The 26,774-nt window shown below is 42.0% G+C and overlaps 1 protein-coding gene across 3 annotated transcripts in view; it reads right to left on the bottom strand.

The window, feature by feature from the left end:
* Nucleotides 1-11,628: 11,628 nt before the first annotated feature.
* Nucleotides 11,629-26,774, bottom strand: part of LOC147452598 (carbon catabolite repressor protein 4 homolog 5-like) — a 57,495-nt gene continuing 42,349 nt past the window's right edge. The window contains exons 4-17 of one of the 3 annotated variants that reach the window (XM_086518232.1): nt 18,710-18,876; nt 18,564-18,629; nt 18,431-18,483; nt 18,273-18,354; nt 18,155-18,198; nt 17,917-17,998; nt 15,626-15,724; nt 14,105-14,137; nt 13,951-14,033; nt 13,785-13,871; nt 13,563-13,692; nt 13,369-13,454; nt 12,346-12,430; nt 11,629-12,043 (exon numbers count right to left, since the gene is read on the bottom strand). In XM_086518232.1, coding sequence (XP_086374358.1) covers nt 11,990-12,043; nt 12,346-12,430; nt 13,369-13,454; nt 13,563-13,692; nt 13,785-13,871; nt 13,951-14,033; nt 14,105-14,137; nt 15,626-15,724; nt 17,917-17,998; nt 18,155-18,198; nt 18,273-18,354; nt 18,431-18,483; nt 18,564-18,629; nt 18,710-18,876 — 1,151 coding nt within the window. In that variant the 3' untranslated portion in view covers nt 11,629-11,989. The remainder of the gene's footprint in view (nt 12,044-12,345; nt 12,431-13,368; nt 13,455-13,562; nt 13,693-13,784; nt 13,872-13,950; nt 14,034-14,104; nt 14,138-15,625; nt 15,725-17,916; nt 17,999-18,154; nt 18,199-18,272; nt 18,355-18,430; nt 18,484-18,563; nt 18,630-18,709; nt 18,877-26,774) is intronic. The other 2 variants (XM_086518234.1, XM_086518233.1) reach the window with 2 other exon arrangements.

Raw genomic sequence — 26,774 nt, 5'->3', positions numbered from 1 at the left:
AATAGGCAGCTTTAGGCATTTACAGAAGATCCCTTGCTCATCCCAACCAATGGTTTTCAGTAGACTTCCATTTACAAGAAGCAGATCACGGTACTGCAACAAGCCCTACAGGTTTCTCAAACAACCCGAATCACATTAAAAGAGGCTCTACACACAAAGAGAAAAGCTATGACAGAAGAAGGAAAATCCAAAGACAAAAGCATCGAGATGCACATGAAGGAAGTGGAGGAGTTAAGAAAATAACTATCAACAATAGAGTTGTTCCAGAACCTCCCACCTAGAGAAAAAGGACCCTTGGAAATAGGGCCCAATTTTGAGAAAACAAAAGAAGAGACAGAGCAAGAGGACAGGTAGTTCGAAGGCCCGGTAGATGTGGGTACTTCAACTAAACCCCACAAATTACATCAAGAGTACTAGCATCTACCGTAGGAACATTGGGAAGTGACTAGGAAAGTTGTGGCCAGGACCCTCCGCTACGAGCACCATTTATTGAAATCAAATTTGTTAAAGTACATCACTCCAGAGCAGCTACAAGAGGAGGTTCTTGAGCCAAAACTTCACTATCCACTACTCAAATGGCTAATAATAGAGAAGAAGAAAGAGTTGCTACCAACAATTCTATCAGATGCTGAGGGGAGCTACAAAGAAGCCGATCTTTCAAATTGGACCACAGAACATTCAAAGAAGGCATACCATAATGAAAAATTAAATTCATTGGGGAGAACAAGTAGGTAAGCACAATGAACTCCTTTCCTCCAAACCACCTTCAAATTGACTCAACATACTGCCCGATCATCAAAAGGAGAAGGTGGGTAGATTTTGAGCAATTGCTTGTCTCTCACCCCACATGGCTACATTGCCCAATTTTCCTCAAGCCAAGAGAGACACCTTCACTCGCCTACATGAGGAAGGACATCAAGCAAATGATCATACTGGTTCGAGGAAAGCCAGATATAGCGTGCAAGATGATGTTGAAGATACATGCATCAACACTTCCAGTAACATTGAGGCCATCAAAGTCAAATGGACTTCATTCTTAGAGAGCTACAATGACCTAATATTCAATCTAAATGACACCCCCAAGATGAAGGTAATTTATGGATTATTCTCTAGAATCATATTCCTGCCCATCCACTACATGTAGACCTTCGAGGGGCCTTCTGCTTTGAGATGGACTCCACCATGTTCATGCCAATCGGCAAAGATCTCAGATCAAGGTTTGTGGCATACACCCTACACAAATGAGAAAACCCCTAACAAGAATCTACAAGCCACAAGAAGAATACCAAGTGCAACAAATGATGTTGGCTTTTGAACAGTTCACAGATGAACAAAAGCAAAGAAAGCCCCTCCTCAAATGATTGAACTCTTGTCAGGGACGACAAGAAGCCAGGAGGGGGGAATGTTGAAGCAAGGAGCCCAATCACGCCAATCCGGATGGGCAAAACCTTTTTCCCTTACTCATTTATTTTTTGCCTAAGCTGGAGTTATAAATCCTAAACCCAAAAGAGTCTAATTATTTCCATACCATTTGTACAAAATGAAGAGGCTAGATGCCAGCGCCCACCACATTTTTTAATTAACTATCATTTTCTAGCCAAAAACCCAAATTTCTACCTTAGGTATGGTACGTCTACGCTTGCACGCTCACTACTCTTTGTACAGGTAAGCGTTGCTAGTGAAACTTCATGTGTTGCTTTCCCATATCTTGAAATCATGCACATCTTCATTGTGCTATGTTTGAGTGTGTGTGTGTGTGTGTGCGCGCGCGCGCGCGCGCGTGTGCGTGTGTGTGTGTGTGTGTGTGTGTGTGTGTGTGTGTGTGTGTGTGTGTGTGTGTGTGCACGCGCGCGCGACGTAATGAGCGGTTTTAGCTCTAGGTCACCTAGTGTGTTAAGTGCTTCTTTTGAGTTTTTGATGTGATTTGAGTGAAACTAAGCATGGACAGATGTAAGTAGGCCTTAGGAGGAGCCAAACGACCCCTCATTCCTCACTTTTGGTGAAGTTGAGAGGTGGCAATAAATGCATCATTCCTCACTTTTGGTGAAGTTTCGGGTAGGTTGCTTACCTACCCGAAAATTTGACATTTTCAAGTTTTGATGTTGGAAACCTATTGCCTATAGCTTAGAGACCCCCAATCTCCAATTCCATGTCATTTGGAGTTTATTTGACACCTCTATGACCATTTGAGTGTTAGCTAGACCGCACGGGAGACTTAGGCTTTTTCTACTTAGTTGCTTCCTTGCTTGAGAGTGACACCTCTCTCCTCAGTTCATTGTCATTTAGGACTTTGCATTCAACCTTTCGATGCACTACTTGGGTCACAGCTACGTCCTCGGATCGACATATTTTTGTTGGTTTGAGTTCTTGCTAAGCTGCATCGCCCGATTGTAGCGATCCGCCAACATCGACTAACAAAGCTGGAGAAAGTGAGGCAAGTGAGTTGAGACCCCAAAACGATTGAAACCCTTGGCAAACACTTTCTTGCTCGAAGGGTATTATGAGCCAAAGGGATCTTTTATTTGTTCATTGTATGCACCGGGATACCATCTATCACCGTCAACGACAAAATCATATAGAAATGCAATCCTTTGTGCAAGAATTGAATGATGATTAATGATACTTATTGGTCTGACTTTTTTGGGAAAATGCTATACACGTGGGATAAAAACCATAGATTGGCCACATGGATGGGGTTTTGAAAGATGTCGGTTTTTTAATATTGTAAGATATTGCGAGTAGACAGAGAGGCAAATGCATTCCTCTTATGGTTAGTCTATTTTTATAATTTCAAGTTTCACTTACGAAAAAGATATTAATGTGCACCCCAATTTTTTGGTCGAGCTAATGATGTTGGACTCCCAAACGAGATAGATACGCTAAGTATAGTGATGCGTATACTAACAAGTATGTTACACTTCATTTATTGAATCATTATTTAAATTAAAAAATGAATGTATAGCTTTGCCTTTTATTTCCATGTTATTGCAGATTGAACAACATAGGCTTTATGGCCATGTCTTACATAGACATGATGTGGATGGTGAATGCAATGGGGGATGGTGCATGCAATGGGACTAGCTTCTAAAGAAGCTGTCATGGCTAAGATACTATGCGTTGTCTATCGTTCGATGCAAGAATACATAGACAAAAGAGTTGGGAGAAAAGTGTGGTACAATGTTCCCGTAGTTGTAATGTCACAACTATTACATCTAGTAAGTGATATCATTCTTTGTCTATAAAAGACGAAACATTTGGTGGTGATCAAAAGAAACATTGTGTTTGTTGTATGTAGGACAAGTAAGCCCTATCTCTAAAGAATATTATGACCAAAAAGGAGTCAATGCTTCCATCAGAGTTCCAAGCCCAGTATAGAAAATTGTTCTTTGAAATTGATGGCCCGTCTCAAAGAATAAAATAACACGCTTTGGCCATTGTTGACCGAGCCTTTGGAGATGATTGATGGAGGTTCATAATGATTGCTAGGCCCTTATGAATTGCATATACTATCATGGAATTCTAATTCAGACCTACAAGACTTTGCAAACAATCAAATGGAACTCCTGACCGAAGTGGGTTCAAGAAGAGCAATTGTACGGATTGTCTTGCGTAGACCTCCCTGCAAGAAAGAAGACTTACCTTATGTAGTCTATGGCTTCAACTGATCCTGCTAACATAAAAAGTTTAGAAATCCCTCAAACTAGTAATTGCACTAACTATTATATCCTAAAAAGGATTTGCAGAATTTGACAATTCCTACAATCTAAGACGTTTTGTGAATCAGGGGAATCAATTATCTTTCAAGAGTGGTTATTAATCAGGGATTTGTAATCACCAATTGAAAGGGAGGCCCCAAAATGTTCATAACTCAATCAGAAGCCTTCATTTGAAATTGATTAAAGGTGCGGATCTTGACTCGTTCTTGGAAGATTCCAAGCAACAACATAGAACCAAGTCCTTTGCTTATGAGCTCTGACTAATGAATAAAGGAGCATTGGCTGAGGTGAGGAAGGCATTGGCACACACACGGAAAAGGTGTCTATGCAGGAAGGTACAATTCAATGTAAGGGTGCTATACTCACAAGTTCATTTGGATAATTGAAAAACTTGTAATTGTTTCAAATGGCTAAATAAACATAACTTCAACATTAAAAGTGTTAAAAGTCTATACATGTTGCTAGATGATAAGAACATGGATTTCATGTTCACCCCTATTCAGCTGGCACGTAACTTCAAGAAAATTGTGTACACAAGTATGTCATGGTTCCTAGAGTATAGTGAGGGCTCCTTCCCTTTAAATGAAAAAATGACACACAATGACATGGTGAAGGAAAGGGAGGATCACGCTTGAAAACCAACACAGCATATACCTCCCCCAGCAATCTCGATGTTTATTGTGGCTCAACAAAGCCCTCCGATGCCAACAGCTACTAAGTCTAGTGTGAAGGTATCACAAAGAGAGGAGACAGCTACTACATCTCAGATGTTGATGACTACTATATCAAAACTCGATTTCCAGTTTTATAGTGGATATTTTTCCCTAACAACACAACTTTGGATTTGTAGTTAGAGAAAATTGGAGAAGCTAGAGGTACACAATTGCATACTTGCACAAAGAAAAACAGTAGATTATGGTGCCTGTTTTATTTTGTGAATGCTTATAGGAAATGAGAGGATACTTTGCAAGATGTATCATTGCTTTCTTTAAAATTTATATCAGGAAAAAAGTTTGGATTGACTACCAAGGACATGATTGACTTTGGAAAAAGTCTTGAAATAGAAATAATGGATGTGCCTGACTTGCCAATAGTGACATACTCATCATCCGGTAAGTCTCCCCAAAATCGAAGTTATAGAGGTCTGAATGAGACAAAGTGGAGTTTGAATTACATGACTGATTTTTATATTTGAGTTTCATGAAGTACCAAAAGGATAACAAAGTGTGATCTTTGAAATTTCTCAAATAGTAATGGTGATCGTACCCAAATTGCACATTTCAGTCTAGAGAAGACAGAGGAAGACACAAAGAATGCCCTACTCAGCCTTGTCGAGCCATATATAGTCAAAAAAGCTCTTTGTCGATATTCTGAAGAGATTCCATTTGGCTTTCTGGTGCATGCATCGATTTTACTTTTGCCCACAAATACTCATTTGCATGGACTTTCAGAAACTAATGGTCTGCAATGGAACAATATGGATGTATGCCAATTCCGAAAACAAGCTTAGCTCATGCATACAACGGCCGATGACAAAGAAGTATTGGTGGTTGTATGTCAAGCTGATGATCATGCCATGGTTGAGATATCAGGTGATGCTAGATGGCAAGAGGACCACGTGAACGTAGTGGTTTTTAAGACACCAATTTGCAAGGATCATAACAAAATTGTGTGTTCATTGCTTGTCTCTGTAATGAAGAAGGGGCAATCATCATTAGTTAAAGTCGTTAGCAAAATCCATTGAGTTTCCATGAGACGAGCCAGTCCAATCCGATGACTAGAAAAAAGTAGAAGATCGCACACCATTGTGAGGCACAATGTGACATTTTGAAGCCATAAGAGGTGTAGTTTCACAATTTTATTTGAGCATATCTGATTTTACGAGAGGTATGGAACGCGGGCATGGGTTCGTTTGGCAGTTTCTTACTCAGTACACAAATGAGCATGACATTGTGGTGCAGTATGGAGGAGACTCTAGGACAACATTACTAGGGAGCCAAATGGGTCAAATGGTTACAATATTTGAAGAGAATGAAGAGTATGCCAAGAGACTTCGTCCCATCTAGATCAACAAACCACTCATTCTTAAAGAGATGCAAGACCGTGAAAAGAGAAGTGATAAAGTTGGATCATGCAATAGGGGAAGGATCGTTGGTGGGCCCGAAGCCAAGTATCATAGAGTTGAACCGCCAACCCATGGCTTAGAGTAGGAATGTCTACTTAAGCCCAATAACCTATGAACTTTTTGTAAGCCAATGTGGACGGCCGCATATTTTTTGCAATTGAATGGAAATATATTCTTGTAAGATTCTCAATGCTTAAAATTGTTTCGATTTCTTGTCTTCAAATGAACTGTTTGTAAAGAGAGAGAGAGAGAGAGAGAGAGAGAGAGAGAGAGAGAGAGAGAGAGAATTCCACTAAAGAATAAACTTGTATGAAGTTGGTATAGACTTCTAGAGATAGAGAAAGAGCGAGATAGAGATGTTCATGCACATGCTTAAGGGTTAGGAAGATAGTGTGACATTTGTATAGGAGGTGCATACAACTAGAGAGACATATGTAAGAGAAAGATAGATAAAGATAAATAAAGAGAGAGAGAGAGAGAGAGAGAGAGGGAGAAAAATAAATAGAGGGAGGGAGACATGACTATGGAGCAAGCTATTCGAGAGAGATTTTTTTTTTTAACTTTTTTGGAGCAAGCTTTCTCATTAGAATTGGTAAGTCTAGCAATATCCAAAAACAGCTCCCTCTAAAGCTTGCTCCAAACTTGAACTCCAAACAAAGAGGTTGTAATCGCAGTCGTGGTCATTCTAAAGACCACAAGAATGGTTGCAACAAGATCTATGGACATGACGTGTAATGTGGAATGCTACTATTGCCACAAGAAGGGCCATTCAAAGAAATATTTCCATAGTTTGATGCATGAGAAAGGAAAATCCATTGTGACAATGGATTCTCCAAAGAGTAGTGTGAAGATTGAGGATTCAATGCAGTTGAGTCCCCACTAGTTGAAATTGTTCCTGACGTACCACAACCGTCAGATATGTTGATTTTCATTGTTCATTTGAGTTCCCAAATGCATTGTTTTCTCTAGACCATTAGGAAGACAACGTAGACTTTAGGAGGGCCTCTTTATTTGGAATTTTAAGAGAATCGAGCTTTTAGTATTAAGAAAGTGATCAAAGGACAACTTTTGAATTGAAACACGCAAAATGGCTAGTTTATTTGAGTTCATTTTTTTTCCAAAATGAAGTTTAAAATCTAATGGATAAAACCATATTTGTAACATACCTCTAGAGGAGCTTGGTATGTAGGTACTAGATCTATATTCTCCGCTCAAATGGAAGATTATATGTGGGAGTTATGGAAGGTCAAAAATCATAAAATTGGCCACCTTCTCATTTGGGGAGAAAAGCACATCCTTTGGCCACTCTTACACCTCTCTTACACGCCCACTGTTCTTGCAACACATGGCGTGCACCTATTTGTCAAAATCTTAATCACCTGTATAATCTAATGGCAAATAATCCTCTTCCCAATGCGAGTGTTATGTGCAAAACTGGATCATTGACTCAGGTGCTACTTTTCATGTTACTCCACATAGAGAGTGGTTCGCTAGTTATGCTCCCACACATGGTTTGGTCAAGCTTGGTGATTCCTACTAGCTTGAGATTTGTGAAACTGTATATGCATAATGGAACTGAGGTGTCAAGTTGTCTAAACGTTTGGTGTAAGCTGAACAGCTTGATGACTTAGGCTACACTACAATGTTTGGAAATGGATCTTGGATGATTTGCAAAGGCAACTTGGTTACCTTGAAAGGAAAAAATTATGGCTCGTTGTATTCTTTGTATGTCACTTTTGTGAAAGAGAATTCTATCTGTGTTTTGAGCTCCATTCTATGTGTCTACCTCTTGAATTCTTTGCTAGTTTCCAAAAATTCCTCGCATTGATTGAGAACCATCCAAACAAGAACCTTAAGTCTTGCGCATTGACAATGGAAAAGAATACGTCTCCATAGAGTTCAAGGATTGCTATAGCAAACAAGGCATTAGACGGCAATACTGCTATACATACATTTTCATAATGGGGTAGCAGAGCATATGAACACAACCATGAATAAGAGTCACTATAGTCTTATCTATGCAAAAATTATCCATAGAGTTTTGGGGAGAGGCTATGCTTACAATTGTTTACATTATCCAAGATCACCTAGTATGCCATTGAATTATAAGATTCTAGAGGAGATGTGAACTAGCAAGAATCCAAACTATGATAGACTTTATGTTTTTTGGGTGTGAGGCAATCTCATATGTGCCTAAAGATTCATGCAAAAAGATAGACCCCAAATCACACAAATCTTCATTGGTTATGGTGTCAATAGAGAAATGGAATATCGTCTCTAGCATATAGAATCTCAGTGACTAATTCGAAGATCACAATGTTATCTTCATGAATCAAAGATGCACAAAATATCTATCAAAGAGGTGAAATATCAAAAAGTTAAATTCAAAGATGTAACCTTAACTGAGATTAAAAGGAGAGCTCACTCTAGTGGTGATGTTCCTACCACTAGTAGTGTGTAGAGCTCGCAACATAAGCTAATGGCTTCTATTGCCTTCCCTCACGAACATGGCCGTGGAAAAGCTAATCTTCGTGAGGGAAGCTAATGAGCTTCCCTCACGAACATGGCCGTGGAGAGGAAAGTGTACACAAAGAAGAAAAAAGGGATAAGATAAGATTTCACGATTGTACATAATAGAAAAGGGGTTTTCATTAGATTTTTGTAAAGCCTTTATAGGCACTTACAATATGTTCACAAGTGTTTACTCAAGTTGGACTGACCCCAACAATTGCTCCCTTCATCCAAACTTGACATAATCTTCATGACGACCCCCCCTAGAACTAGACTCGCACTCTCATGCACATAGAGTTTTAGGTTTACTCTCAACCACGAGTTTTTGATATACTCGTAAACAGTGAGTTTTAGGTTTTATCACAACGTGGTGCTACTACTGAGGTACCATCATGCAATGTTTTTGGTTTACGACCAAACCCTAGGGTTTTTTGTTTACTCTAGCTAACCCTGGGTTTAGGTTTACCCAATAACCTCATGAGATGTGGCATACACAAAAGTAGGACTTTCACTAGGATAGTCTTACCGTCGAGCTGATCTCACTTGTCGAGGCAATGTCTAATACATCGACACCGTTATTGACAAGTAAACATCATACAAGCGAATGTGGGCATTTGTGCCCAATTTAAGTCATCATACATAATATGTAATCTCCATAAAGTAGAATTTGTGCGGCGATCATTGTTTGCACAAAATGAGAGTGCAAAATGATGCAAATTTAGAGAGGTTTTATGCAAAATTGCAATGGGTTAAATTATTGCAAAAACTTGGAAGTACGCCTTGTTGTGGTAGGCGCCGCCTTGAGCAAGATTCGAGTGCTAAGAATCCTAGAGAATAAGATCCTTTTGTAAAGAACTGTTTTGCAAAAAACTTGATGATACCGATGAAGCTAGGTGGGAATGAGGCTAAGCTACAAATGTTTCAAGACATTAAAAGAAATAATTTGACGAAGTTATTATTGGTTATGCCGACTTTTGTTGAAGCAGTATCATCAAACAGGGTCGCCAAGAGCCATCGGGCAGTTCGAGGGAGTTGGCTAACAATAGGGTCATCGAGACTAGGTTGAATGCATAGGTGATGATAAGGCTATAGATGGGAGTTGTCCACATTGCCAAAGCAAGGCTCGAAAGGCAGAAAATGGAGAGAGTGCAAATTGTAGGTGTCTATGGGCAGTGATTGAAGAGATGGTGGCTATGGCGGTGTAGCAGAGGGACGCAACACAAGCTTTAACAGTGGCAAGCACGTGTAGGGCTTGCATATATAGATTATTGATGCAAAATCTAAGGGTTGTTGAGGTGAGCAAGGCTTACACTCTATTGATATTGAACCTCTATGGTAACAAAAGAGAGAGGGCTTGAGCCTCTTCACAAGAAGAGGAATGAGACGATGCCACAGAGGAAGCGATGGCTTGCACGGGTCGAATAGAAGCAACACCACAACATGAAGCTCCTTGATGATGATGGAGGCCTTGAAACCTCTTGCGTTGGTGTGACCAAGGTTAGCTGCTTCTCCACCAACGTGGAGTTACATTTCTAATAACTGCTTGCCATTCCTACCACTACGAATTGAATGCTCTTATACCACTTGTAAAGCACGCATCAAAAGCTAACGGCTTCCCTCAGGGACATGGCCGTGGGGAGGGAAGTGTGCGCATAGAAGAAAGAGGGGATAAGATTAGATTTCATGATTGCACACAAAAGAAAAGGAGTTTTCATTAGATTTTTCTTAAGCCTTTATAGGCACTTACGATATGTGTTTGCTCGAGCTGGGCTGACCCCAACATAGTGCACGGATTCCAGATAACAGGTAGTGATAAGATCTACAAGAGTCTCTTGTGAATCTAAGCGTTTTCAACTAGGGTTATCCTATCTATTAGTCATTGATTGTGATAGTGCTAGAAAGGAATCTGTATGGTTAGCTTATCTAGTGGGAGATCTTGGCATTCATAACAATTCACTCCACATACCAGATACTTGCTTTTCTATGTGGTTCAGTGTAGAGTGTACATAGTTTTCAACCAAGGATGGATGTGCAAGCACCAAAGCCAAATGCAATGGGAAACCAATGTAGGGCTTGTGGCTAAAATGAAACAGTAAAATTCCCTCATGCACACAAAAGCCACTTGCATATTCATGTAGCTATGTGATTCACTGGCCCTCAACCGCACATTGCACATGTTAAAAAATGGGAGCATGAAGCTTGGACAACGCTTAACCATCCATAATTTGTGGTAATGGATGGATTGCACAGCCTTAAAACTTAAATGTGGGGACCCATCATGTTACTACTCCAAAGTAGGTAGACACCCTCATATATGATGCTCTTGGACATGTGTACAAATTTGTGAGGTCAGACTTCCTTGCGTCTAGGTTAAATACTCTTATCAATAGTTTCTTATGACCAAGATTATGCCATATCAATCGCATCACACACGGTGGTCTTCTCAAACCACCAAAAAAAGGGGGGCTCCGAAAGAAACGTGACATTAAAAAGGTATAGGGCTAATGCGAACAAGTTGGTGAGCATCCATCTAATATCTTGCACCATGAAAGCTAAATTGTTCTTTCACCATACAGGTCAACCGAAACAAAGAAGATATGAGTGCGTGTGTAAACATTTCCAAGTCAGCTTTCACCTATAGACAAGCTCATACACTCATCATTGTTCCAACTAATCCAAGGAAGAGTCTCCTTGGAGCCTCCACATGTACTACGAGAGCATGCAAGTGCTCTTGGTTTGCCAATCAACATCCTATTAATGTGCATGAGATCCCTCGTGGGTTTCCCAACTCTCCAACAAGCTCTCGTTGGAGAGTATCAAAAGAATTCAACTCTAATAAATTGTATCAACTAGAGAGGGTATCCTAGATGGACTTTATAATGCTATTTGAATTATTTGCAAGTCATTCTATCCGTTGGGCATGGAGGACTAGTATTTATTAGGGTGATCAGATACTATAGATTTGATTCCGAACCGCCCCCATGACAAGAAAATCGTAGTCGATAATCAAGTATCATCGAACGTATCTATGATTGTTAAATATTTAACCTTTAAACCCTGTCCAATAAGACCATTGAGGATGCCATACCCATTATCCAAAAATAGCAAATTACCTCATTCTCCAAAACTAGTCTCAGGTATTCATGTCTACTTTTCGCTGTAACACCTCTACTCTCAAGAACACATTTCAACTTGGGTGAGCAATTGTTCCATCCTCTTGCACATAGAGTGGAGGAGCCGTATTGAAAAAGCTAAGATTGGGTGAGGCCAGATATTCAAACCTATCCATATGATAGTACAAAGTTAAGGCAAAAGCTCATTATCAGCATAACATATCCAATCATGATTATGACCATTGTAACAGCATTTTTTAACAAAAAATTATCGATAGTTTATCAAAGCATTTATCTCTATACTAACGACGTCAAGGTCACCCAGGAAAAGATTCCCATTAGATGCCAACAATTGGTGAATGGATGTCACTGCCCTGTCCTAATGCATGTCACACATTGAATGAGAACTTAAAAACCTGACCATTAAAAGGCTATCACACATGAAACAAGCAATGAGAGAGGGCAATGTTATTATTCAGAAACAATCCATATAAAAAGAGTTTTTTATCTAGTGCTTCTGCCTTCTATTGTTTAAAGGCAAACTCACAAGCTAACGCCAAGTGGTCGCTGCCCCATTTCTGTCCAAAAATGAATATGAAAGATCAGTAAAAGAGTGTGTGCGCGCGCGCACGCGAGCGAGCGTGCACGGGTGCACAGAGAGAGAGAGAGAGAGAGAGAGAGAGAGAGAGAGAGAGAGAGAGAGAGGTGCATGTGTAAGAGTATGTGCCTGTGCATGTGCGACTGCACGCTTGAGTGAGTACACATGTGGGGCACAGTGCAAAAGCATGTGAACAATCAGGTTCCAGATATGCAGTCAACCTAAACATAGTCTTAAGCAGAAAATCTCACAGACTTGATAGATTATGCACAGTATAAATACCTTTGAGGGAAGACCCTTGATTCTTTGTAGGACACGTACTGGCAAAAGTTCCAGCACTCTTACAGGCATGAGACCATCTGTGAACCTGTCAAAATTTGCAACATCTTCAAATGCTCAAGAGAGGAAATGCTTTATCGAGCAAAACATCAGTCTCCCCTAGCCCATAACATACATAAAAATATTTGAATCGTAGCCCAACTGGGAAAAACACAGGATCTCGAGCTCTTCAGCACGAATTGAAAAATGAACTCGAATTGGTACTTTCTACAGATCCTACCTTGGCACCATCCACACCAAGAAGAACATCCTGTACTGAAGATATTGACCAAAGGAGAGAGAGGTCTTCAAGAACGCATCCCAAAGACACAGAGAAGCCTCCAGTCACCTCCGTGAGAGCAAAGGCTCCAACGACCATCTAGAACTACTTGCCCGAATTCAAGCAGGAGAGATAGGACTGAAGAGTGGGAAACTGTGTCCCACCTTCTTTATGTTCTGGTAAACTTTTTTCCCAGTAAAACCTTTTAAAGGGGGAGTCTAGCCCGTCTTCTGGTCCCCAGCCTGTAGTTGGCTCAGTTAATATATAGCCCTTTGCAACAATAAATAAAGATTTCATTTCTATCTCTCAATCTGGCTTTTAAATAAGTGATTGACAAATTCATTTCAGTATTTTAATGTTGTTATGCGCACCTGTATCAATTCCCGATGGTCGGATAACCCCTTCCTGATGTCTAATTACCTATCCTATGTGACACATCAGGACTACCTGTTCCAGGGCCTAGCAGATATATTCCACATTACGATGCTTTAGACATTCAACCCGAAATTCTAATGATGCAATAAGTTACAAGAGTGACTGTTCTAGGATGATCTTTACGAGCGATGATGCCCTAAGTCACCCCTCTGATGCAACATTCGTATCATCCCTTCTACTTGGACATCCGATACTCTAATCTAACAATTAAATTGAGCACATAGAAAAAACAAAAACAAAATTCATTAGGCTACACAAAAATAGAAAAGTACCAAATATAGTCAACTGTGCCCATAAAGTTTCCATGATAAGTGGTAACAAGGGGCTCATTGCTCGAGTCTCGAGTTTCCTGCGACCCCTGTAATAGATAAATATCAACAAAAGAAATGTGTATCCTGTAAACAAATATGTTGATTATTTTCTATACAATTTAATTATACACACTGGCATGACTTCACCACTTTACCTCTATACTAGAGTAAGCACTTTGTAGTTCCAAATTGTGCTTCAGAAAACTTTCACTAGCGATCCCTGTTGCTGTTTCCAACTCTTCTGAGGTCCACTTAAACGATGGCGCACATGGATCTTCGAGTAGTCTGCTTTCCCATGCAGACAATCTCAATGCTGGTTCTCCGGAGACTGAACTCTATCGTCATATGAGTACATTATGTTTTACACTGTCCCGTACCTGTCATCTGAAGAAACAACGGATGTCTCAGTAAGTACTGTCCGTCCTTCATTTTCTACTTGGCACTGGGAAGTCGTCGATGTCCACCTGCAATCACAAAAACAGAAACTGACTGCAGATTTGATGTCTATCATTTTCCACAGCAGAAAAATTTATGCATCCTAACCTCTCCACCCTCACTTGCCGCACTCCCCGTGACCTGTCTACTTGCCCAGAGATGGCCCGTCTATCATAGTTTGTTAAATTGAGCTTTACAACACAAAAGAGATGAGTACATCATGCTAGCCTTTGCTTAGGTTAATACGACATCGAATACTCACCATTCCATTGCACAGGTATTGATACAGGGGGCTCTGCAGCCAACAGCACAAAGGATATTTCAGTAAACACAAAAGTGCATTCAATCAACTGCAAACCAAAAGAGTTAACAGACAATGAAACCTTTGAGAAAGCTCCCTGCACAATACCACATTCAGCAACAAAAGGAGATACAAGGATCTTTAAAGAAAGGACCATTGCCTCATCGCATTGCCCGACTGCGGCAAAACTGTTGCGCTCATGTTTTCTACTGATAAATTGCTTCTCTTCATGTGAGCACAGGTCAAACCTTTACCGAGTACATTTTTGCAAATTAAAAAACGTAAGTGATATACAGCCAAACCACCATGCACATTATGAGAAGCTGTATCCAATTCCTGAGGTGAAAATTATAAAGGGAAGGCTGCTCTTAAGTATTTGAGAGCTGGAATAACTACAGACTAGAGAGAGGAGCATGTTGGTATACGATCATATCATGTCATTGAATTGCATTTTTTATAATTTAATCATTCTGCCTCAGGCACCTATTCAACGTAGGTCTAAAATCCACTAGAAAATCAATTCTCACGGCTTGCATGAACAAAGAGAAGGCTACACAAAACAGAACTACTGTCCATTGACAAAAGCCAAAACAGGGCAATAGCGCCCTGACAAAAAGCAGGAGAGCACAGATAGAGTTAGCCGTAGCATTTTTCTCTCCACAGTTTTTGGTGCCAGCCTTTTGAAGGGGCAGTCTAAAGAAGGCTTTCTATTAGTAAACGATTGCTTTCCACATGAAACAACAAGTTTTGTGAAAATTTTTCTTTTCACTGCTCATTTCAAGTGAATCAAAAGAGAGTGAAAAACAAAGACATGCAAAGGGCACTTGATGCTGTTCATGCATCCTCTTTGTTCATGCTGCCCTCCCCCCCAAGCCCCCCTCCCTTTCACCCCTTGCTTCTGTTCTTTCTTACTTCTTTCTGGCTGCATTCTCAGTACACCAAGTATTTTTACTAAAGTTATTCTCCCGGTGCGTGCATGCACCAATAATCTTATAAGTCTCTCCGCCTAGAGATCATATGTTGGGAGTGCAGTTTTCTTGGAGCCACTTGCTCTAAAGAACCCAGACAAGCCTACTTTCTACGGAGTGTCGATTGCACTCCATTGGTTAAAAGGCGAAAGCAAAGCATCATAATTGAGGAAGTAGCATGAGAGAGATCACGAGAGGGTTGTATTACCACACTCGGTTATACTTGAATTTGACAACAGATGAGAGCAATAAAGGAAAACTTTCTCTAGTTCATTCCTATCATGTAACTGTGTAAGCTTGGTTGACAAATAGGCCAAAGTTGGAGAGACATCCCCATAAAATAAGATGATGAACCATTAGCTTCAAACATAAACAAAATGTGCTCAAGTCTATATTCAAAATTGGACCAAGCACTACATCAACAGCAGCTATTATTTTAGTATAATCTTCTGAACCGGTGTTTATATTCCAAGAACTTTTAAAAATAGAGCCTTAGGGCAAAATTGCACAAAACCTGGGGTACAGTGTTGAAATCACCAGCCACCACAACCGGAATTCCCCCCCATGCTTGTGATAAAGAATAAGCCTTCTCCAAAAGGTGACGCACCTGGAACTATCAAAGCCTCTATATTTTTGTTTAAACCATTTATTCTTCTTGAAGATTGAGATAAAAAATTTCCAGATGCAAAAATATACCATGAGAGCAAATAAGAAGCCAAAAATCAGCCAGGAAAACCGTATAATGAGAAGGCAAGTGATCAGACGGATTGGGGTTTCTTAGAGGGCACTATGCAGAGGATGGGCTTTCCAAGTTCTGCCTCTATATCGATCTGCTTCTACACTGTGACTAGTAGAGATCATATTGGGCGACAGTTTCATCTCTCTCGCTTTTGTGCCTCAAAGAAATTCCTGCTGGCCCGTATTTATTCCTACTCTTTGCTGAGGCCGTCTCCCTTTATTTGAGAGGCCAAACTCCTCAGCTGTGCAGTCTCCATATGCCCTCGCAAGGGCAGCCTGATTTACTAGATCAGGAGTATGCGGATAATACCCTGTTGATAACTCACAATGTCCACATATATTGACATTTACGTGCAGCTTTCGCTACCTTTCGCTTGGCCGGTGGTGCTCTCATCAACTAGCATGAATCCTTTGGTCATTTGGTGGAATTCGAGGACTGTTAGTGGGGAGTATAGGATCGATGCAGCTAGCTGGCGTGAGACGAGACTTACAGATACCTGGGTCTTCATATAGGCATTGATGTATCAACTAAGCATCAGTCTTGCAAGAATTCCCTGTGGGAACCCACTACTGTTGGCCTAGTGCAGGCCGACCACCAGGGGTGCCAAACTAGAGTGTCTATCCCTGGCGCCGACAGCCACGACCTTGCTGGAGCCCTCCTCTGCAGAGGGGGATGGAAGAGGTGGATGGGGGGGGGTTTAGCGAGGGGGATGGGAGAGGTGGATGGGGCGGTGGAGGAGGTGAAGGTGGACTCTAGAGGTGGAGTGGTGGGAATGGTAGGCAGAGGGGAAGGGGGAGGGGCTTTCAGTGGCGAAGCTGAGATGGAGGGGGTATCCGCCGGCTCATCCTGCTGGAGAGGGTCAAAATAATTCCCTGTGGGAACCCACTACAGTTGGCGTAGTGCAGCCCGACCACCAGGGGGCACCAAACTAGAGTGTCTATTCCTGGCACCAACGGCCACGACCTTGCTGCCAGACCTCCTCTGCTTGGGCACCTGCCACGCATGAGGTACCTGTCTATGCTCCCTGCGTCTCTCAAAATTTTTGAGAAGTATATTGATTCCTCAAGAGAATCAAAACTTTTTCAAAGGCGTTCAATAGCCAGTTGTACTCTAAAATCCTTTGCTTCATGATTGCAGCAGTAATCTCAGGGCAAAGACTTACTAGTCATTTGGAGAGATGCAAAATAACCTATCATAAGATGGCAGTCTTTGGAAGCAAGACATCATTATGATGTGGCAGCTCAGTTTTCCTGAGACATCAATCTTCCTAAAGGGAGGAAACATATTATGTCCACGTCATATAAGAGGACATCCAGTCTGGGACAATGTCAGGATAGGTGTCCAACGTTCACCAAAAGTCAGTGTGAATGCAGCCTACTGCGGCCATTTTTAAAAAAAGGAGACCATAGGCCCATTCATGGGGAACAACACCATAGTACAGTGCTAGTAGAGAGCCCGTGAAACTAGGTTAGTATGAGATCAGCCAGAGAGGGTGAGGCCAAGCCGTAGGGGATGGAAGGTCTTACGAGGCCCATTCATGGGGGAACAACACCATAGTACAGGGCTACTAGAGAGCCCGTGAAACTAGGTTAGTATGAGATCAGCCAGAGAGGGTGAGGCCCATTCATGGGGAACAACACCATAGTACAGTGCTAGTAGAGAGCCCGTGAAACTAGGTTAGTATGAGATCAGCCAAAGAGGGTGAGGCCAAGCCGTAGGGGACGGAAGGTCTTACGAGTGTTTAATTACGTCCTCGGATGGTGGCCATGGTCCAACATATGTTCATTGGCAGTTTAGATAATCAAGAGATCATCCTGTGTATGATTTAATAAATAAGATTTCGCACTAAAAACACTGATATTAATCTCCTATGGCATGGCACAATCCAGAGTTTTGATGAGTGAACAAACACATGATTGCATTGATTGATGCTAGTTCACAATATCAAAGCAAACAAAAAATTTTAAGAAAGGCTCACATGAGAGGTAACAAACGTTTTTAGAACGTCTTTTCAAATCAAGAACATTTAGATATGCTTAACAAAAAGGGTGCCAGCATTTCATTACCTGACCAAGCTTTATGTCCCCACGGTTTGGATTAAAAAGGACATGAATATTACAAACGACCACAAGATTGTCTTCCATCCCCCTGAATTATTAAACCACAAAAAGAAATGCTAAGAGATGAGAAATGTACTCAATTTGGTCAAGCTAAATCTTCCTGCCCTTTTCACAGAACAAATCTGACCGTACTTTTAAACATCATACATTTGTAACTTTTTTTATAAAAAGATTGAGATCTTACTTCGGTCGCTTGCCTTTCCCTCTTTTTGGCTCATCACATGTAATCTGTTTAGAATTTGACAAAGTCAAAACTACTTCATATTTGTTGCAAGTAAACAGATAAAAATGCACTTTTGTACCCGTAAGACGCAAAGCTGGGCAACATTATGCCTCAAATTAAGTTCTTGATACTCGATGCTTTCTTCTTGTAAAAGAACAAACCTGAACTTACATGCACAATCCATGAACCTCTTAACACCAAAAGATTCCAAAGACAAATATTGAACGACTCACTAACTTCTTAGTCCGCCAAAAAATTGCGCATCCATCACTTGACCCTCCAGTGCGACCCTGCACGCTGCTCCAAACATAAGGCCCCTTTGAATTAAAAAACTAAAGCCAAACTCACATGTACCATTAGCTAGGCATGCCTTGAAAATTCCCTCATAGCCTTGCCGAACCAAATCAGTTTGCAAATCGTCAAAGCGGTCAACTTCCTGTATTTTCTCATATATTACTCACCTTTTCCAACTGAAAATGCACATCACGAATACAATTTCTATGCATAAAATATTACCTGCAAGCAAATGATATCTGGTGACCACAATCCAAGCTCTAATAAGATTCTTTTTTTGCGATAGTTCCAATCCATAACAAAAGGTGGGATGTGCCAATAGAGTTCTCGACAATGCTGATTAGCATTGTCCACTCCCAATATGTTGAAAGAAACAACAACGAATCTGCCTAAGGCCACAAAAGAAACAAAATAAATTGTGTTTTCATGTGCATGCTTCTACAAGAAATCAAAAATAGTGTCCTCTTGAGTTTGATTGAATTCCAACCCTCTTGCTGGTCCAAATGACAAAAAACATACATCACAAAGGACCTGAATTAACAAAAATAGTGACAGCATTCACTAATCAATTTTGTTCAAAAACATTGGGAAAAGACGCACTTTTGATCCTTGGAAGTCTTTGAAGGTGTAACGTGGTCATAGCTTGTAGGTTAGACCTGCTATTTTCCATTTCAACAGTTAATTCGTTAAGGTTCAACTTGATGCCCACAATGTCCCCTCATTGCAAGGAATAACATTAATACTACCAGGAAGGCAAGGTCCGTGACTACAAGAGGAAAAACTTAACTCGTCTTGAAACTCGCCAATGGAGCCACCAAAGGGTGGTACAACACAAAATGGGAACAATTGTTGTTGTCTAGATTTCACTGTAGCTTTTTAGCACAAAGTTTCTGTGACAAGTCACTGTGAATGGAATCCAACACTTCACCTGTAGAGCGAAAGAAGAAGAAGAAAAAGAGAATTTTAACGTCGTAGGAAACTATCCCAAGAGACCTTAAAGATCTATCCAACAGGACAGTTGAACTCAAGACTGTTATTCAAGAGGGAGAGGAGAGAAGAGGGAGAGAAACAAAATGACACCACAGCCCGTACCGTGCAAACCATGTCACACAATCCTGGAGCTGAGAATCCTGGGAGGAATTTCAAACTCCGAGCAAAATTTTTCTAGCAATCATAAAACCGAGCAGAGCCAAACATGATTGATATAAAGGCAAATCATAAAAGGCATTTGAATAGTAAAAAACATACAATAGTTTAGCTATCCCTAAACACCTCTGCCCCCCACCCCCTTCTCTCTTCGTCCAACCTGCAACTTATTTGAAAACTGGAATATCCAACTCTACTCTGAGGTATCCCTACATCATCATTTTAGATTGGCCAACTCTACTCTAAATTGGAATATCCAACTCTACTCTAAGGTATCCCCAGGAAGATGACACTTTGGCTACTTATAGTCTACTTTTTTGGGATACCTTTTTGCTACTTGCTTCTTTTCAAAAGATCTCTTTTCTAAAGCAAATGGAAGAGTTTTGTTGTGGATTACCCAAAGAGATCCAAGGATACTGTTTAAAACAGAAGTCCAAGAGCATTCAACAACTCATGGAACATGCTACGGATGGTTTCTCCATGCACTCAAGCTCCTTGACTTATGCAACGGACGAGCGAGTGTTCAAGTAAAGGATCTCAAGAAGCAGGTAACGATAAATCAGAGTCCTGAAGACTCATAGTGATGTTCCAGTGGACATGGATCAGAGCAGCAACCACCGGGTCCTAGGGTACAAGGAACAAAAAGTGAAGGGTAAGTTGGTCCACCGATGTTTTTGGTCAAGAGCAAGAACTATTTGCCTCTTGATGTAAAGTGGATGAAGGACTTGCAAATTCTTCTCAGTTACTAGAGCTGCACCTTGAGGCTTTTTGGTTTAGCATCATCTATTTCTTAAGTGCACGTCCAATCAGCGGGTTGAGTCTGGTGTGGCGAATGTTGTGCAAGAGCAGAGCCACTCCACTCCTTTGTCACAGATTACCTAGATGGAATAAAGTTGTTGCCATGTATATGGTAGTGATGTGTGTGAACACACTTAGGACCGCCGGGGCACTGTTTTCTCTCACTAGGAAGGGTTTTTTCCTCTGAGCTTTATATCGACGCCCATCACTCTAGGGCTATCTTATCTTGTATTTGCACACCTAATAATAAATTCTCCATTGTGTGCCTTGAGCCTCTTCTCCATTTCGAAGTGTTGTGTGCATTCTTGCAACTCTAACTCCAACAATTGATTGGCATTAGAGCACCCCCTACTCACTTTCTTTGACTTGTGTGAGCTTTTGGTGAGCGTCAACAGGTCGATAAATATGTTTGTAATGTGCAGCGGAGTGATTTCCGAAGCGATTTGGTGAATGCTTAGGATGAGTGCTCAATGTGTACTCAAGGTTCCTTTACTGAATGAGAGAGTTCCTTTTACTTCACGAGAGATGTGCAAAGACTAGAGAGAGAAGAGAATGATATTGGGAGTGAAGGTCGTGCGAGTGAAGGGGGAAGAGAGAGAGAGAGAGAGAGAGAGAGAGAGAGAGAGAGAGAGAGATGAAATGAAATGAAATGATATATTAACGTCTACAAAAGGCCAAAATGACCTATGAGACCAAATTGATTACAATGGTGAGTCTAGTACCAAGTCTTGGTACAAACAAAGAAAAACTACAAACTAGAAACTGAGATAGGAATGCTACCGACTCCTATGGGTGGCTAGTAAGCTGAGCAATGGTATAATGCCACAAAGGTACAAAATGGGGATAAGTGTAACAAACTGCTGACGTGTCAAAGCCTACAGAATGGAGCCAACTTACAGATGCTGGCCGAGGGGCCTAAACCCTAAGAAGCAGTAGAAGAAGTGTCACAGAGTGAGGACGTGGTAACCCTAATTGCTGAAACCCTAATTCTGGAAACCCTAACCCTAAAACCTGCAAACCCTAATTCTAGAAACCCTAAGAAGAACAAGCAACAGAAGAAGAAGTCCTACCAACTTATGGGAATCCCATCCGATGGGGTCCCAAGTGGCATATAGGCATTAAAAATAAAGCAGAACACACTGAAAAGACTTTGCACATCAAAATATGATGATGTGGCACCTGTACGGACGTCCCGGAATTCGCGGCGGATTTTTAGGGAAATCCCGAAATTTTAGGAAAGTGATTTTTTGGAGTCAGCTTTTCATATTTGATGCTTTTAGGCTTTGGGCCTTTAAATATGAGCCTTGGGGGCCCTCTCTGGCACTCTTCAGCGCGCAGATTGCAGAGGAGGTGCTCCCCGGCTGTTGTACTTTGCGAATCAGCAGTAATATAAAGAAATACCGAAAGGGGCGCCAAGGTTTGGGGCCAATACTCTCTGGAGTGGAATTTCGCCACTCCGTGTCGCGTGTCGTCTCTCTCTCTCTCTCTCTCTCAGTTCAGTTGTTATTGAACAGTTGTTATTGAAGTGCTAAAAGTCTGTTCAGTCTGTTCTTTTCTATTGGCACGTGGTGCCCGCATTTGTGACAGTGGTATCAGAGCATCAGGCGTGTGCTTTTCTAAAAGCATACCGGTCCTACAAAAGAGCAGACAGAGCTATTGGAATTTGATTCGAGGTATCTTCGCCCTCCAATCCAGACTTACTAGCCACTCCCACCCTTACTTCATCGCGCATCGGGCGCGCTCCCGTCTTCACCGCAGTGTCTTACAGGGCATAAGCCAATTAAGATCACTTGCAAGAGAAGGATCCAGATTTGTTTCAAGTCACTGTTTTTTTTCTCAGAAGCAGTGCCATGCAGATGTTGACGTCTACAGCTACCAAGCAGCATACTCCAAGTACTTGGCAAGCTTTCAAGAAATTTTTTTGCCCGAAGTTATATGGTTTGTGACATCTTCCTTCGGAGTGCAACTTCTGGCAGAGTGGGGTATCCTGAAATGCTTGCCATGGAAACCCTAGCAGATTATAAATTGAAATTTCTCGACATCTCTCAGTAGATGTCTCTTCACGAGCAGATGACCTTGGAGGTTCAGTGTGATTGCTATCTCTTGGGACTACCATCGCCGCCAAAGAAACATTGTCTGTCCAAGAGCTGATGGACCATGTTGTGCTCGGCTACGACCTTATGGAAGAAACCTAACCCTAATTTTTGGTGCAGGTTTCAGGATGGAAAGTCAGTCGACTTTTCAAGCTCGATTGATGTCGAGATTGCTTTTTAAGTTTAAGTTCTGTTTGATCTTGTTGGGTGATCCTGTTTGGAATTTGTTTGAAATGGATGATATCTGCTTTGAACCTGTTTTGGTGCCGATTTGAATTGTTTGACTCTGGTTTGATACTGGTTTCAATGATTGGTGATTTTTACTCCCGAGTGGAGGAGTGAGAAATACTGTCTTGATATTGTTTGAACCTCGGAACGACGCAGGCCGATGCCTGGGGAGCGTTTCGTTGTATGCTTGAACCTCCGAGCGACGCAGACTGCGGTCTGGGGAGCGTTTGGTTGTACAGTCCTCTGAGCTCATGGCCCGGACCTTCTTAGGTTATTTGCGGGGGGAGTGACAAGGTAGTCGTTGAGTAGCTTCATATCGCAGACCGTTTGTCTCGGAGGAGTGCTCAGCGGCGCTGTTTGTTGTGTCTTGTAACATGCATATGTGAGCATTTGTGTTGCATTGTGATGTGTCAATTACTGAATATTCCTAATTGGATGAGATTGCCTGGGTATGTAATTTTAGTGCATCAAGACACCCGTGGAAGATCAGTACGGTCTGGGTGTGATGGCTAATTTTACTACGCCGGAATATCAAGAGTTCCAATCTGGACGAAAGGAGAAGCTAACTCCTTGATCAAAACAGCCGAAGGAGAAGCTAACTCCTTGATCAAAAGAGCGGAAAGGAGAAGCTAACTCCTTGATCAAAACAGCCGAAAGGAGAAGCTAACTCCTTCATAAAAAGAGCAAATTGAATGTCCCTCGGAAATTTTTGAGCTAACTTGAGTTGTTTTGCAGATATGCTGTAATCGCGGACGATTACTCTCTTTCAAGAAGGGGAGATGTAACAAACTGCTGACGTGTCAAAGCCTAAAGAATGGAGCCAACTTACAGATGCCGGCCGAGGGGCCTAAACCCTAAGAAGCAGTAGAAGAAGTGTCACAGAGTGAGGACGTGGTAACCCTAATTGCTGAAACCCTAATTCTGGAAACCCTAACCCTAAAACCTGCAAACCCTAATTTCTGCCAAAAACCCTAACTGCTGAACCCTAATTCTGGAAACCCTAACCCTAAAACCTGCAAACCCTAATTCTAGAAACCCTAAGAAGAACAAGCAACAGAAGAAGAAGTCCTACCAACTTATGGGGATCCCGTCCGATGGGGTCCCAAGTGGCATATAGGCATTAAAAATAAAGCAGAACACACTGAAAAGACTTTGCACATCAAAATATGATGATGTGGCACCTGTACGGACGTCCCGGAATTCGCGGCGGATTTTTAGGGAAATCCCGAAATTTTAGGAAAGTGATTTTTTGGAGTCAGCTTTTCATATTTGATGCTTTTAGGCTTTGGGCCTTTAAATATGAGCCTTGGGGGCCCTCTCTGGCACTCTTCAGCGCGCAGATTGCAGAGGAGGTGCTCCCCGGCTGTTGTACTTTGCGAATCAGCAGTAATATAAAGAAATACCGAAAGGGGCGCCAAGGTTTGGGGCCAATACTCTCTGGGGTGGAATTTCGCCACTCCGTGTCGCGTGTCGTCTCTCTCTCTCTCTCTCTCTCTCTCTCTCTCTCTCTCTCTCTCTCTCTCTCTCAGTTCAGTTGTTATTGAACAGTTGTTATTGAAGTGCTAAAAGTCTGTTCAGTTTGTTCTTTTCTATTGGCACGTGGTGCCCACATTTGTGACAATAAGTGTCACCATGATACAATATAGCAGTAGCATGAGGTCTATCCTGATCGACACTCTGGGTGTCGTGCTAGAATCCTATGGATCCTCTGCCGCAATCTCCATCTGTGCTGCGTGGCTCCCCTCCTCAGTCATGGTCGTCTCGATCTCCCCAACTCTATAGCTCGGTCGATGAGAGTACCACTGGTGAGTGTATGGGTGGGAACCGAGCCCTATGGTGGTGATGACCCCTTCGCCTCTATGGTACTCGGATTGAAGAAATCTGAGATGCGTCTCTGGGACTGTCTCTGTCTATGCCCTCTCAATAGAGAGTCTCTATGTCTCTGTATCTCAAGTAGAAATAATCCGAGACATCTCTGATCCTGATATCTCATGACTCTATCTAGCGAGTCAAAACCATCTCTAAATAAACAGTGAAAGCGTCCCGTATCTCCTATGGCACATCGTAACCCATGAGATAGATGTGTGTCCATGAGCTGGGCCGTGTGACAAATCTGTATGTCGTGAGTTGGAGAAGATGCTCTCTATAGAAAGCCCTCTTCGTACCCAACTCCCGTGATGGCTCTATCCATGTCTTCTAGTATCAAGCTGGATAAGATCCTGCCAAATGAGTCTAGTAACCTCCATCCGTGTAAGAGCCAAAGACGGTGCATCAAGAGAATACTGGAAAGGGGGCAGCCTGTCCATGCTGAAACCATGCCTCTCAAACCATGAGCTCATCTGTGCATACCAACATGATGTATCTCCCTGTAATGCCAGCTGTCTGGATGACTCAAGAGCAAGCCTAGCATATCTGTCCCTGGTGGTGTCCCATAAGCTGTGTACAAATGATACTGATATGGTAAGTGCCTCAATCTCCATAGGTGGGGCAGCCAGCTCCGCTCGTATGATGTCATGTGGAACTGAGGCCTTGGCTCTAATCAGTCTAGAAAATCATAGATACCAAGGGCCTCTCCATATTACTCCATCCAGCATTGTCAACAGATGGTCCCCAAACCTGAACCCCGTAGTGCATAACTGAAGTGACCAAATTGTCGAAGAGCCAGAGCTTTGTTCGAGGTTCCTGGAACTGAACCTACAAACAAATCCTCTCTAAACCGCCTAGGGCTACATAGGCACAAGTCAATCTAGTGTCTACCGCCACTTTCAGTGTGAACCTCGGTCCACTAAAGACCACCCCAAGATATGTGTATGCATCAGTGTACTCCATACTGTCCTGACTATATGTGAATGTAGGTGCTGATCTCCTGACCCACTGTGGCGTGGTATTAAATACCATGACCTTGGTTTTACCAAGGTTGACAGACAATCCACTATCCCCTGCAAAACTATGCAATGCGTCCAAATGTCTCTACATACCCTCTGGTGAGTCTGATATCAACACGATATCGTCAGCATACAATAAAAGAGGGATCCATGTCCCTGCAAGCTGAGCACTCTATCTCCTCCTCTGTCAATATAATCAAAGACCTCATCAACATACATACCAAATAAAGTAGAGGACAATGGGCATCCTTGTTTCACTTCGATAGTGGAGTGAACTATGTCAGATATCCCCTCTAGGGTGCGTACATGACCCATCATTGAACTGTACAATGCCATAATCCCCCATATCAGCTCTGTGGGTATCCCCAATTCCATAAGTCGGCGCATCAATCTGGCCCTCGGTACTGTGTCAAAAGCTTTGCGGAAGTCCACAAAGCTGCAATATATCCGTCTACCATATGCCTGACCCTCCTCAATGATAGCTTTGAGTGTAAAGACATGATCCAATGTGGAGAAACCCCTCTGAAACCAGCCTGTCCAGGTGCACGTATGCCCATAGTCTCTGCCCAACTGCTAAGCCTATGCTCAAGGATGGATGCATACAACCGTGCCAATGTGTGTCCTACCATGATTGTTAGGTGCAGCGGAATGAATGTTTGCGCTTTGCTCAAGATGAGTGCTCCGAACTGTGCTCAAGGTTCCTTTTGTTCTTATGGAAGGTAGAGCCTTCTAATGCTATGATCACAAACAAAGTGAATGGACACTGTGCGTGCAAGTGTATGAGACTGAGAGATAGAGAGAGAAGAGAGATACGACACCAGAGACGTTGAAAAACCCTCCTCCGAAGGCCCCACTCTCGTCGACGAGAGTGGTCTACTTATGATTGCACAATCTGGTACAAATGGTATGCATGAGACTGATGCTATGTCGATGACGACGACGGTGGTGACGACAACGACTTTAGGGCTGAAATCTGTGGTCTTCTATCTGCTGAATTTCGGGGCTGTTTCGGTGGCTGAAAATGACTGTTTTGGCTGCGTTTTCGATGGCTGAAAATGGCTATCTTCTGCAACCAACTAGGGCTGAATCTGCTGCTTCTAATGCATGCTGAAAACGCTGAACCAACTGATGCGATAA

This window comes from Adiantum capillus-veneris, chromosome 8, assembly GCF_014529385.1.
Source record: "Adiantum capillus-veneris isolate H3 chromosome 8, ASM1452938v2, whole genome shotgun sequence".
In the NCBI taxonomy this organism is placed as follows: domain Eukaryota; kingdom Viridiplantae; phylum Streptophyta; class Polypodiopsida; order Polypodiales; family Pteridaceae; genus Adiantum; species Adiantum capillus-veneris.
This window is presented reverse-complemented; position numbering and strand designations above follow the sequence as displayed.